The sequence below is a fragment of the Sciurus carolinensis genome, chromosome 2, assembly GCF_902686445.1.
Source record: "Sciurus carolinensis chromosome 2, mSciCar1.2, whole genome shotgun sequence".
Taxonomy (NCBI): Eukaryota; Metazoa; Chordata; class Mammalia; order Rodentia; family Sciuridae; genus Sciurus; species Sciurus carolinensis.
In genome coordinates this window covers 23,916,258-23,930,029 of record NC_062214.1, presented here as the reverse complement: position 1 = coordinate 23,930,029, position 13,772 = coordinate 23,916,258, and the positions used below count along the sequence as shown (strand labels likewise).

Genomic DNA, 13,772 nt, shown 5'->3' with positions numbered 1-13,772 from the left:
TTTTGTAGCAGGGATTGAACCCAGGGCTACTTAACCACTGAGCCACATTCTTAGTCCTTTTAATATTTTATGTAGAGACAAGGCCTTGCTAACTTGCTGAGGCTGACTTTGAATTCACAATCTCCTACCTCAGCCTCCCAAACTGCTGGGATTACAGGCATGTGCCACCACACCTGGCCCTAAAGCCTGAGGGTTTTTTTTTTTTTTTTTTTTTCTTTTTTCTCCCCAGTCCTGGGGATTGAACCCAGGGCCTTATGCATGCAAGGTAAGCCCTCTACCAACTGAGCTATATCCCCAGCCTCAGTTAGTTTCTAATTTGGTGAATATCACTAGATGTAATCCACATAAATTATAGGGATTCTGAAACCAAAAGGTTTCTAGAACTGATTCCTTAGATTTCTAAGTCTAACATGCAAGAACCAACTTTCTGTAAGACAGAATGCAATAAATGACTTCCATCATTAATGACATATAGTCTCCATTGTGTAACCATAGGCTGTTCATTTTCTTTTGCTATGTAGTATTTTACTGTGCCACAATGTGTATACCATTTGGCTTTTGATGGACATTTGAGTCATTTACATTTCCATCAGTATTGGGTCTCCAGTTCCACCCTTATGTTTGAAGAGTCCTTAGAGGGATTCTCAAGTTTTGGCATATAATTTTTAACTGTTAATAGTTAACAGTGAAGAGTTACTTTTTTTTTCCAACTAGAAATTGAACCCAGGGGTGCTTTATCACTGAGCAACATTCCCAACCCTTTTTATTTTTTATTTATTTATTTTAATGAGACTGGGTCTTGCTAAGCTGTTTAGGGCCTCTCTTAGTTGCTGAGACTGGCCTTGATCTTGTGATTCTCCTGCCTCAGCCTCCAAAGCAGCTGGGATTACAGGTATACACCACCATGCCCATCTTTAGCAAAGATTTATTACAGGTGCATAATAAGAATACACAGCCTGTTCATAAAGGAGAGAGACAAAGGCAGAGCCCGGAGAAATCCATGTTCCAGCTTCCTTTGTGCTCTCTCCCTCTCATGAATAGTGCACTCTCTCCAAAAGGAAATAGACAGCAGCATGTATACAGTGCTCCTGCCAAGGGAAGCTTAAGTCAATTGGGACTTGGTCTTATAGACCTTCTATTCCTGGCACCTTCCAGAAGGAAAGTAGGTGTTTAGTATAAATTAGATATATTTTTAGTAAGATCAGTCTAGGTACAGTGAGTGAGCCACCCCTATTAGGGAAAATCTGGGGTTGTTGTCGTTTTGGTTTGACTTTCAAACTTGTTTTGGTGTATATGTAGTATTTTTTCTTATTTTGTTTTTTGAAAAAAACGTATTAGTCAAATTTTACTTTTATATTTTTGAAAGTTTAAAACTTTTTTTTTTTTTTTTTTTTTTTTTTTTTTTTTTTTTTTTTTTGAAGTAAAGGCTCCGAGATCACACATGTCCATTAGAGGTATTCCATGCGGGATCACAGAAGGGTCTACACAATACGGCCTACTAGTCAAATTTTAGACTACCATAAAAAAGTCTTATTGGATCTAGACTAATGTACTTTTTCTTGAATGCCGAAGTTGAAAATAGAACAGACATCTGATTGTTATCCTAATTCTAGTGGCAAATTACTCTACGTAGAGTAAGTGCTTAAAGATAATTTCAATCTGGGCATGGTGGCACATGCCTGTAATACTAGCAGCTCCAGAGATTGAGGCAGAAGGACCGTAAGTTCAAGGCCAGCCTTAGCAGTTTAGTTAGCCAGACCCTGTCTAAAAAAGGCTGACAATATAGCTTATTGGTAAAAGTGCCCCAGGTTTTAATCCCCAGTACAAATAATGATAATAATAATAATAATAATTTTTCAAGAGTAAAATTTAATTAGCAATAGCTCATTTACAAAAACAGTGAGAGCCAAGATAGTGGCCAAGTTGCAGTATGAATCTGTGCTGTGTGTTAAGCTGGACGTCATCATCTACTGGATTCTGCCATGGGCCTCCAACCGCAATTATAGGGCATCTGACTGGAAGTTAAACCAGCCTGACTGGACTGATCGTCTACGAATAACTTAAAAAGGGAGGAATGTCTATATTAAACTCAAAAGTAAAATTTCAGGAGGGCTCTTTGCTCAGGCCCTAGTAGAACAATATCATGGTATTGATGTGGAGACAGTGACAGATTCTAGCTGCTACTTTGTAATTTGGATCCAGGATCATACTGCGCATAGTCTGTTCATTGGCATTGGATTCACAGATCCGGGACATGCCTTTGACTTTAATGTCTCCTTTCAAGATCATTTCAAGGGGTGAAGCAGGAATCTGAGGTTTCCAAAGAATCTCAGAAGATGGACATTTGTCCCAAGTTGGATCTAGGCTTCAGTCAAGAACAGACCATCAAGTTGAGTATTGGGAACATTACAATCAAAAAGGAGGAGCTTCTAAGCCCAGGACTACAGTAGCTGGGGGCCTAAGCTTACTTCCTCCTCCCCCTAGAGGCAAGGTCACTATTCCCCCACTATCTTCCTCAGTTGCCATCGGTAATCATCTAACCATGGAGGCAGTGATTCAGATATCCTCTTAGATTTGGATTCTCCTGCACCTGTCACACACCAGCACCAGCTCTAGTTTCTGCACACAGTGACTTGTGGGGAGACTTTAGTACTGGATCCAGTCCTGCTCCAAACCAGGCTCCACAGCCATCCAACTAGGTCCAGTTTTGAATAGCATTGGCAAGACAGTAAAGGCAGACTTGAAGAATAAAAATGACATTGAGAGCACCAATCTCTGAGGGTGGTTAAGAACTCCTTCTGTCCCCCAAACCAAAATTAATGGACAGTTTTTTTCATAGCTTCTCCATTACATTCAGGCTGACTATGCTTTCCATGTTACATTCTATGGACGTGTTTAATTTCTTGCAGCTCCATCTAGTTGCTACATTTGAAGCATAGCATTAATTTATGTTCACACCTTTATTTGACCTAATTCAAAGAGTTGTGGTTTTAACCTAATCTGTAGAACAGAGAGTTTGCCAGCACCTTAACTCTCATTCAGTACCCACATTGACTTGCTGCATGTATCTGACCCCTTTCCATAACATTTCTTTTCCAATCCATCTAGCACTTCAATAGAAAACTGCTGTTACATATATGTCATTTGTGAAGGAAGTTGGAGAGTCACAGCTTTACGTGTGACAGGTTTTGTCTTAGATTTTGATGCCTGCCAGCTAAGGTACCTTAAAAGCAAGTTGCTCTCCCATCATTTTCCTTTCCCTCTGCCCTGCCGTTCATTTTACAATGCTGTGAAGACAGTTTGCCTCCTCAGATGAATGGACACCATCTATTTTGTTTGTTAATGGGCAATTTTGAGAATTAAATGGGAGGATATAATTTCTTCCCTTAGCACCTGTTATATACATTCTGGCTGAAAGGGGATTCTTATGTTAGTTTAAAATTACATGTTTCTCCTGGGTTTTGTTCTTAATTTTTTCTGATTTGGGTCCCTATTTTTTATTGCCTCCTCTTCTAGGAAGCTCTATCCTTACAGAGCCGTGGAAGGACATTTTAAAATTCCAATAGAAAACACTAAAAGGAAAGTCTGTAGCATCACTGGACACTAACTGCTTAGAACCTATTTTCTCAGTCTTCCTTTGTGTTGTATTCTCAATATGATAATGTGTGTTTGAATTGCTGAAAAATTGAAAACAGAGTTTAAGATATATATATATAAAGCATATGCTGTATTGGTGCAATAATGATAATTAAAAATATGGAAAACAAACAGTGAATCTCTTTCTGGTTATGAAAAGACTGTGTAGCTGTGTCCATCAGTTATGTCTTTATTTTATTCATTCTGGGGGTTGAACTCAGGGCTTCATGCATGCTGAGATGACTCTCTACCACTGAGCTAAACTCCAGTCCCTCGTCTCTATTTTTGTTTGTTCATAATTTTTGTGGTACTGGAAAATCAAACTCGGAGACACTTTAACCCTGAACTATATCTCCAACCCTTTATTTTTGAGCCAGGGTCTCTTTGTTGCCAAGGTTATTCTCAAAGTTGTAGTCCTCCTGTCTTAGCTTCTGGAGTCTTTGGGAACACAGGTATATGCCACCACATCTGACCATCTCTTTGTTTTAAACAGCCACATTTGGGCTAAATTTTTTTTCTTCCCCATAAAGGGTATGTATAAAATTCGTTGTCTTAATCTTCTTAATGTTCAATGGTATCGAGTATTTTCACATTGTCCTGTTCAACATTGTATCCCCAGTGCCTAATAGCATCATAAGAATTTATAGTATTGGGCCTGGGGAGATGGCTTAGTTGGTAGAGTGCTTGCCTCGTAAGCACAAGGCCCTGGGTTCAATCCCCAGCACCGCAAAAAAAAAGAATTTATAGTATTGCTTTTTTAAAAATTATGGTAAGGGCTAGGATTGTGGCTCAGTGGTAGAGCACTTGCCTAGCATATGTGAGGCACTGGGTTTGATTCTCAGCACTGCATGCAAATAAATAAAGGGTCTGTCAACAACTAATAAAAATATTTTTTAAAAAATTATGGTAAGATAGCATAAGATTTACCTTCCCCACCCCCCCATTGGTATTGGAGATTGAACCTGGGTGTGCTTACCTCTAAGCTACATCCCCAGACCTTTTAATTTTTTTTTTTTATTGTGAGATAGGGTCTTGCCAAGTTGCTGAGGCTGGCCTTGAACTTGCAGTTCTCCTCTGTCAGCCTCCAATCACTGGGATTACAAGTGTGCACCACCTCTTGGGGCTGTACCATTTTAACTATTTTTAGGTTTACAGTTCAGTGGCATTAAGCTCATTGACATTATTAGGTAGCCATCACCACCATCTATCTCTAGAACTCTTTACATTTAGTAAAACTTAGTCTATATCCATTACGATAACTCTCCATTCCCTTCTCTCCCCCCGCCCCAAGTATTATTTTGCTTCCTGTCTTTATGCATTTGACCACTCCAGGTGCCACATATTCATGGAGTCATATAGTATTTGCTTTTGGTAACATACTGAGCATATCTTCACGGCTTATCCATGTGATAACATATGTCAACATTTCCTTCCATTTTAAAGCTAAGTAATATTATTCCATTGTGTGGATATAACACATTTTACTTATCCATAAATCCACTGAGGGAGCCAGGGGTTGTTTGCACCTTTTCACTAGGGCATACAAATTTCTCTTCAGGATCATACTGTAGAGTTGGGGACTGTGGCACACACCTCAAATCCAGTCTACTGGGTGGGAGAAATATGAGTTCAGAGCCTGCCTGGGCAACACAGTAAGACCCCTGTCTTTCTGGGTGCGATGGCACATGCCTGTAATCCCAGCAATTTAGCAAGACCCTTAACAATTTAGTGAGACCCCATCCCAAAAAATTAATAAAAAAATAAATTAATAAAAAGTTCCAGTGTTTAAAGAAAAAATAAAATGCCAGGTATGGTGGCACAGCCTTATTATCCCAGTGACTCAGGAGGTTAAGGCAGGAGGTTCCTAAGTGTGAGGTCAGCCTAGGCAATTTAGTAAGCTCTGCCTCAAAATAAAAAAAATGGGAGAGGGGGCTAGGGGATGTAGCTTGATGTAGATCTCCCTTGGTTTCAATCCCCAGTACCAAAAAATAAAAAACTAATGATTTTTTTTAAACCCCTCCTTTCATGGTTCATCCATACTATATGTAGCATATGTCAGAATTTCTATGGTGTATGTATGTGTATAAACATTTTTTTTTAATCCATTTATCCAACAGTGGACACTTGAGTGGCTTCCACCTTTTCAGTTAGGAAAAGTTTTTTTGGGGGGTACTGGGTATTGAACTCAGAGGCACTCGACCACTAAGCCACATTCCCAGCCCAGCCCTATTTTCTATTTTTATTAGAGACAGGGTCTCACCGAGTTGCGCACCTTGCTTTTGCTGAGGCTGGCTTTGAACTCAAGATTCCTCCTGTTTCAGCCTCCCAAGCCTCTGGTACCAGGCAGGAAAAGTTTTATATCTGTGTAGGTTACTATTTACCCTTAAGTTTTTAGATGCCAGCATAAGGCCTAACCTTATAAACAGGCCTATGTGAGCATACATTTTAGACCGCCTGTGTTTTTATTTCTGTACATATGTGCAGTGTACCCAACAATGTGGCTTTGAATGGCAGTTGTATATGCAAATTTAGTATTTATTGCCACACAGTTTTCCCAAGGGTTACACGTTGATTTTTTTTTTTTTTGTAAATGTCACTGAGGATTAAACCCAGGGGAGCTCTACAACTGAACTACATCTCCAGCCCTTGTTATTTTTATTTTGAGACAGTGTTTCACTAAATTGCCCAGGCTGGCCTCAATTTTGATATTCTTGAATCAGCCTCCCAAATTGCTATAATTACAGGCTTGCACCACCACACCTGGCTAAGGTTATTGTTCAGCCTGTAGGTTTGGGAAGAAAAGCAGGGAACCGTTTTAAGTTTAACACTAGTTCTTGGGCTGGGGTTGTGGCCCAGTGGTAGAGCACTTGCCTAGCATGTGTGAGGCACGGGGTTCGATCCTCAACACCACATTAAAAAAATGAGTAAATAAAATAAAGGTATTATGTTCATCTACAACTAAAAATATATTTTAAGAAAACACTAGTTATTTTTGTGTATGCAAGTGTGAAACTGATGTGTGAAAGAACTGCTAGTTTAAGGTACTTGAAATACTGCAAAGCTACCCTTCAGATAAGCAGAGCACAAAATATTTACCTTGCAATCGACACTGGCTGTGCTTACTCCCTGTTATAATTAGGTCCTACCAGCACCAGCACTATACTAGGGGGTAAAAGACTGCAGAGAGGTAAACCACTGTTACTTAACTATGTGACCTTTTTGACCTGGTTCATGAAGTTTCTACCTCTTGGAAAGATTGATTCCACTTATGCCCATCAAATTCTTAAACATATTTGTTATAATAAAAGATGGAAATATTTTCTTGAATAGGCAACCTTAACTAAACTAGAAACATGCTAATTTGCCTTCACTAGCAGTTTTATTTGTATCTCTAATTTTTATGTTATTTCCTAGGCTAGAATTTTCAGGATTAAATTGAATAAAGAAGAAAAGAGTGGCTGGGCATAATACCACTGATTCTAGAGGCTGAGGTATCAGGATTGCAAGTTTGAGGTCACCTGTAACAATTTAGGGAAATGCTATCTCAAAATAAAAATAAAAAGGATTGGGGATGTGGCTCAATGGTTAAGTGCTCCTGGGTTCAATTCCTAGTACCAGAAAGAAAGAAAAGAGTGAATCTCCTTATCTGGTTTCTGACCTCAGAGGGAAGCTTTCAAAAAATTAACCATTAAGCATAAGGCTTTATGGAGCATCGTGAGACGTCTCATGCATAATGGTTAAATCCTAGCTACTCATTGAGGCAGGAGGACAGCAAGTTAACTGTAGCAATTTAGTGAAATATAAACAGGGGCTGGGGATGTAGCTTAGTGGCAGAGTACCCCTAAGTTCAATTCCCCTTGCTGCAAAAAAATAAATTCACACTACTTCATCCAAATATCACCCACCCATCTCTACCCCTTTCCCCAGCACCACTCCCATCAGAGTCCTGCTGGGTAACCTGAGCTCACCCTACCCAGCAGGGTGTTGGGATCATACCCCACATGAGGTATCCATGAAGCATCCTCCTTTTTCCCCCAGTGGGCAGTGTCAGAGGAGATCTGATCTGGAGTGGTAAAACACAAAACTCAAAATCCAGAACACAATAAAAAATCACTTGTGATTCAGTTAACCAGAAATATCTCATAGAATGAGAAAAGAAAACCAATCAATTCCCACAAAAGCAAAGCCAATACAGATGTTGGGATTATCAGTCAAGGATTTTAAAGCAGCCTTCATAAAACATTGCCTCAGTGATCCGTTGCAAACAAATGAAAAGATACAAAAGCTCAACAGAGAGAAAGACTGTGTAAAGAATGACCAAACGGAAATTTTAGAACAGTGAGACCCTGTTTCTAATAAAATCTAAAGAGGGGCTGGGGATGTGGCTTGGTGGTTAAGCGCCCCTGGGTTCAATCCCTGGTACCAAAAAAAAAAAAAAAAAAAAAAAAAAAAGAATGAACAGGGCCTCGGGGAGTTGAGCGACTGTAATAAACATGACAGTCACATTCGAGGAGCAGAAAGGCAGAAAGAGTATGTCTCTGAAAAAGTATTGGAAGTAATAGCTGAACTTTTCCCAATCTGACCAAAGACATAAATCTGGATTCAAAAAAGCTGAGCAAACTTCAAAGCATCCTGCCTATAAGGAGAAAATTCCAGTGACATGGATTCCTCATTAGTAATTGTGGAATCCAGAATTAAGTGGCACATTTTCTGAAGTGCTGAAGAAAAAAATTGTCAGCCCAGAATCTTATATATCCATTGATAGTATCCTTCTGTATGTACTATAGTTTTGAAAAAAAATTTTTTTTTGCAGTGCTAGGGATCAAACCCAAGGCCTTATGAATGCTATGCAAGTACTCTGCCACTATGCTACACTCTTACCTAGTGATATCTTTCAGGAATGAAGGGCGAAATAATCAAGACATTCTCAGATAAAGTAAAATGAAGAGCATTTTTCTCCAACAGACTCACCCTAAAAAAAAAAATGGCTAAAGGGTATTATTAAAACAATGCATATAATAAATGAGGGAATCCTGAAACAGGATAGATGAAAGAAAAATGGAAAGAGTTAAAATATAGGTAAATAAAATAGGCTTATTTTCTTGTGAGATTTCCAATGTTGTCTGATATAGTTGTCAGTGTATGTGGAGGAAATATTTGAGACAACTTTATCATATCATAAACCAGGCAAGATAAAGGTAGACAAAAGTTTCCACTCAACACTTGTGTGTGTATTTTTTTTTTTTTTTTTTTTGGCAGCAGGATGGGGGTGAATCCTATGATTGAATCCAGGGGCACTTAGTTGTCTTATTTTGTTTTCCCTCTTGATTATCAGTTATTTGTAAAAATGACTAAACAACTATATGCAAAGGGTCTCACAAAGTTACTTAAGTCCTTGCTAAGTTGCTAAGGCTGACTTTGAACTTGAAATCCTCCTGCCTCAGCCTCCTGAACTGCTGAGATTACAGGCGTGCTCCACCACATGGGGCTTATAATGCTTTTTGAGACCAGATTGCCTTCATTTTAAAATGAGTATTATTCTCTTACACTTAGTTTTTATTTCAGACTACTAGTATTACAGATTACTTTGGTTGAATTGAATTGTACAAATGTCATGTACTTAAAACGCAAGTTCTTGGTTTTTAGAATTGGAGGAATTTTTTTAAATGTTGAAAATTTTTTAGTATGAAATGAGGGAAATCGTTTAACCATTTTCATTTAGCATGGTTAAATGGAATACATTCTTTTTTCCTAAAGGAAATCTTAATTTTTGCTGAGTGAGAAATTGCATATATTTGGAAAATATAATTTGATACCCAGAAATAACATTGCTATTGTGAATGTCCTTCCAGATACTTAGAACTACTATATAATATATGTGTGTGTGTAATTTTCATAAGTGGATTCTTGGAAGACATAGTGTCTTGTTACTACTTTTTTACTTAATTATTGTTACTAGTATATTGTTACTGGTAACAGTGTCTTGTTACTAGTTTTTTACTTAACAGTATATTGTAGACACTTTTCCTTAATGCATCTACCCCCGCCCCACCTGGTGTTGTGATATGACTGTACTGTAATTGTTTAAGGCAGTTTCCTATTCATGGACCTATATGGTTTTGTTGTTGAGAAGCAATATTGTGCTGATGAATAATTTTGTATGTTACATGTTATGCCTTAGAACACTTGATTTTCTAAAAATAAATTCATAGAAATGATAATTGCTCTTTCAAAGGAATAAGAATTCAGATTAATACCCAAGTTTTAAAATTTTTGTTTTAATTTGTTATTAAACTGTTTTAGGAAATTAAAATATAAATATTTCATGAAGTTTGAAGAAAGTATTTTTTGTTTATTCCCTGAGATTCATTGTTAAAGTGTAGACTTTTTTTTTTTTTTTTTTTTTTTTAATAAAGACCACTGACTTTATTGATCTAAAAAACTTTACAAGGACAGTGACTGTTAAGCCAAAAAAAGGTGCCAGATGGCATCAAACAGACCAGAGGTGAAGGTGGGGGATGAGGGAAGGGGCCAGGAATCCAGTCAAAAAGCTGGTTAACTGTCCATGGACCCGGCAGAGGAAGGAGGAAGGGAGCCGCGTGCTAGGGCAGTAATTCCAAAAAGATTGCAGTGGTGAGTGGGGAGGACTCCTGAAGACCCTGCAGTACAACAGCAGTAATGTTTTCCTTTGTAGAGGACAAGGAGTCCCCATTCAGCTGCAAGCTCTGGAGGCTTGATATGGGGCTGGGGATTGAGGGCTCCCCAGAGAACATCACAAGATGGCATCACATCATTCTCTAAGTAACCCAAAGTAGTCCCAGAACTGCTTGGTGTTGGCGCCACATGTGTCCTCCAGGTTCTTGCCCAGGACTTCACTAGTCCCAGCCAGACTCCCCACTGGCTTTCCCCTATAGACTTTCAGTGCTTTTGGGAGATTGTCATTTTTGTTTATTTATTTATCTATTCATTCATTCATTCATTCATTCATTTCACTTGTATGTTTTTAGATGGCAGAATGCCTTTATTTTTACATGGTGCTGAGGATCAAAGCCAGTGCCTCACACATGCTAGGCAAGAGCTCTGCCACTGAACCCCAGCCCCAGCCCACATTGTCATCTTGATCAAGCTTAATAGGCAGCTCCAGCTCCTGTAATGGCTGCTTTCCAAAGTGTAGACTTTTTTTGAAAATACGGGAGAAGTGCTAGAGTAATAACCAGTGGTGCTATGCCTCTTGCAGTTGTTCTGATAAGCATACAGGACACTTAAAGATAGAATGCATCTTCCTATTGCCCTTGTTTTTCTTTTTAACGTTTTCTTTAGAAAAATTGAGAAAGTTATGCCCAGGAGGTGGGCTGAGCCTATGAAAAAATGAAATTTTAGGGCAAGGAATGTAGCTCACTGGTAGAGTTCTTGCACAGCAAGCGTGAATTCTTGCCTTAAAAAAGGAACCCTTAGGTGGAGTATGGTGGCACACGCCACTAATCCCAGCAGCTTGGGAGGCTGGGTTCAAAGCCAACCTCAGCAGCAGCAAGGTGCTGAGCAACTCAGTGAGACCCTGTCGCTAAATAAAATTCAAAATAGGCTGGGGATGGGGCTCAGTGGTTGAGTGTCCCTGAGTTCAATCCTCGGTACCCAAAAAAAAAAAAAAAAAAAAAAAAAGGAACTTTTAAAAAAGTGTGGCACTAGGTTTTTAATTCTGGATTCATACAAGAAGAATTGTACACTTGAGATGTGCTGTGAACCCCCTCAATGGAGGGGAACCTCTCTTCATGGGTTGTGAGGAAAGCAGTGCCTGTTCTTCCCCAGAGAGAATTTAGATTTGGGGTGGTGGAATTTCTTCCATTAATAAAACGGCATTTTGTGGTACATATATACATGGAATATTACTCAGCCATGAAGAAAAATGAAACTATGGCATTTGCCAGTAAATGGATGAAACTGGAGGCTGTCCTGCCAACTGAAATAAACTAATCCCCAGAAACCATAGGCCAAATGTTCTCTCTGATATGCAGATGCTGACTTACAATGTTGGGGGCAGGTGGGAGTGGGAAAACGGTAGAATGAATTGAACATACCCTATCTATGTTCATTTGTGTATACACTTCCAGTGTAAGTAACTCCATATCATGTACAACCACAAGAATGGGAATTTATTACCCTATGTATGCATGATATGTCAAAATACATTGTCATGTACAACAAGTTAGAACAAATAATTTTTTTTAATAATCAAAAAACAGCATTTTTTGGGCACAGTGGTGCACAGCTATAATCCCAGCAGCTCAGGAGGTTGAAACAGGAGGATCGCCAGTTTAAGACCAGCACCAGCAAGTTAGCAAGGCCCTAAACAACTTGGTGAGACCCTGTCTCAAAATAAAAACAAAAAGAGTTGGGGATGTGGCTCAGTGGTAAAGCATCTCTGGGTTAAATCTTCAGTACCGAAGGAGAAAAGGAAACAGTATTTAGTTAACTTTTGAGTGAGATTAGAGTTAATAAATTCTGTATGATTTAAAAGGGTTCAGCACTGAGTCAGTGATAAGTTTTGGAAGTTGGATAACAGCATTATTCCTGTTTTCAGAACTCAACAGTGACAATTGAAGAATTCCATTGCAAGCTCCAAGAGGCCACAAACTTTCCCCTTCGTCCTTTTGTGATTCCATTCCTCAAGGTAATTCTCTGAGAACCACTGAGTGTAACTTACATTCAACATTTCCTCAAGACCCAGGAATCCCTGTTACCTGATCTAAATCAGGGTGGGTTGCCACATTTTCATATCATTGTTGTATTTGTGCTGGTAGAGAGGTGTGGATGCAGTTTGCCAAATACGTTAGGCTCATGCTCCATGAGATGAGAATCGTAATAGCCTTGAGCTGCGATCTTTGTGCAAACTGTGCAGTCATTGTTGATAATACACAGAAGGAGCAAGTAAAGGGAGGAGGAGGAGGTGAGTGGGGTCTGTGGAGGCTGAGGAACTTCCTGGCCAGTAAATCTTTAGGGTGTGGGCAGAGGCTGAAAAGTGTGTTATCTGAAAGGAGGCTGTCAACAAAGGAGGGGCCTCTGCATCTTGATCTTACCCTAAGGTCTGTGGGAGGTGAGAAGGCAATGTTCCGTGTCTCCACAAGCTCCAGTTAGTCTATTCTGTTATAATATCCTCCGAAACTACTATTTTCTGGAACATAACTTGTGGGGGATACTTCTAAAAATCATCATGTTTACCTGTTAAGTGAGGCAGTGTTATATTTAAATGGGATCATAGCACTTTCATAAGATTTCTTATTTTGAAATAATTTCATGCTCACAGATAAGCCATAAAATGGTACAATAAAATTCCTATATAGCCTTCACCCAGACTCTACTACATACATTACCATTTTACCACAGTTGCATTATCAACTTCAGAAATGCTTGATACATCTAACTGCAATTATCAGATATCTATACAGTACTGTTATCTGATCTGTAGACCATATTTTTGTTTCACCAGTGTCCCACTAATGTCCTTGACAGTGAAAGAAAGCTTTGTTTGTGGGGCCAGGGAGCATGATCCTGCATTGAATTTAGTGTCGTGTTACATTTAGTTGTCATGTCTTTCTGGTCCACTTTAATCTGAAACAGTTTCTCGGCTTTTCATGAACTTTACATTTTTGTAAGGGCTTATATAGGTTACTTTATAGAATACTCCTTAATTTGTTTTGTTCTGACACTCTTTATGATTAGAATTTGGTGATGCATGTTCGATAGGTACAGCTCATATGTGGATCATGACATGCAGGAGACATAGGTGATTTGACCCATCATTGGGAATGTCAATGTCTGCCATATTTCCCACCATAAAGTTACTGTTTTCTCCAGTTCTATCATAATTTTCCAAAATAGATAACATTATATATCAGAATTACTGATTGGAGTTTGGAAACACAGGTAGAACTATCTTGTTTTCCAAAGGGCAAGGGAAGTCAGTTAAACCTCCCTCAGTCATAATTGGTGTGTCCATAGACAACAGTTATTTTATCTCTAAGTTACAGAGCTATAAAATAACTCAGAGGCAACGAAAGACAAGATAGAGTCAGGTACCAGTTTGTTGTAGACCAAATTTAGCAAACTGTGATCCAAATCTAGCATACCACATAGTTTTG

The 13,772-nt window shown here is 38.9% G+C and overlaps 1 protein-coding gene and 1 pseudogene across 11 annotated transcripts in view; both read left to right on the top strand.

The window, feature by feature from the left end:
• Positions 1–13,772, top strand: part of Cbfa2t2 (CBFA2/RUNX1 partner transcriptional co-repressor 2) — a 145,499-nt gene that overhangs the window by 101,346 nt on the left and 30,381 nt on the right. For 10 of the 11 annotated variants that reach the window (XM_047538726.1, XM_047538725.1, XM_047538733.1 and 7 more), the window contains one exon: positions 12,215–12,304. The exons of the other annotated variant lie outside the window; for it this stretch is intronic. In XM_047538726.1, coding sequence (XP_047394682.1) covers positions 12,215–12,304 — 90 coding nt within the window. The remainder of the gene's footprint in view (positions 1–12,214; positions 12,305–13,772) is intronic. 11 annotated transcript variants of the gene reach the window in all.
• On the top strand, positions 1,676–3,490 carry LOC124972620 (adaptin ear-binding coat-associated protein 1-like; annotated as a pseudogene).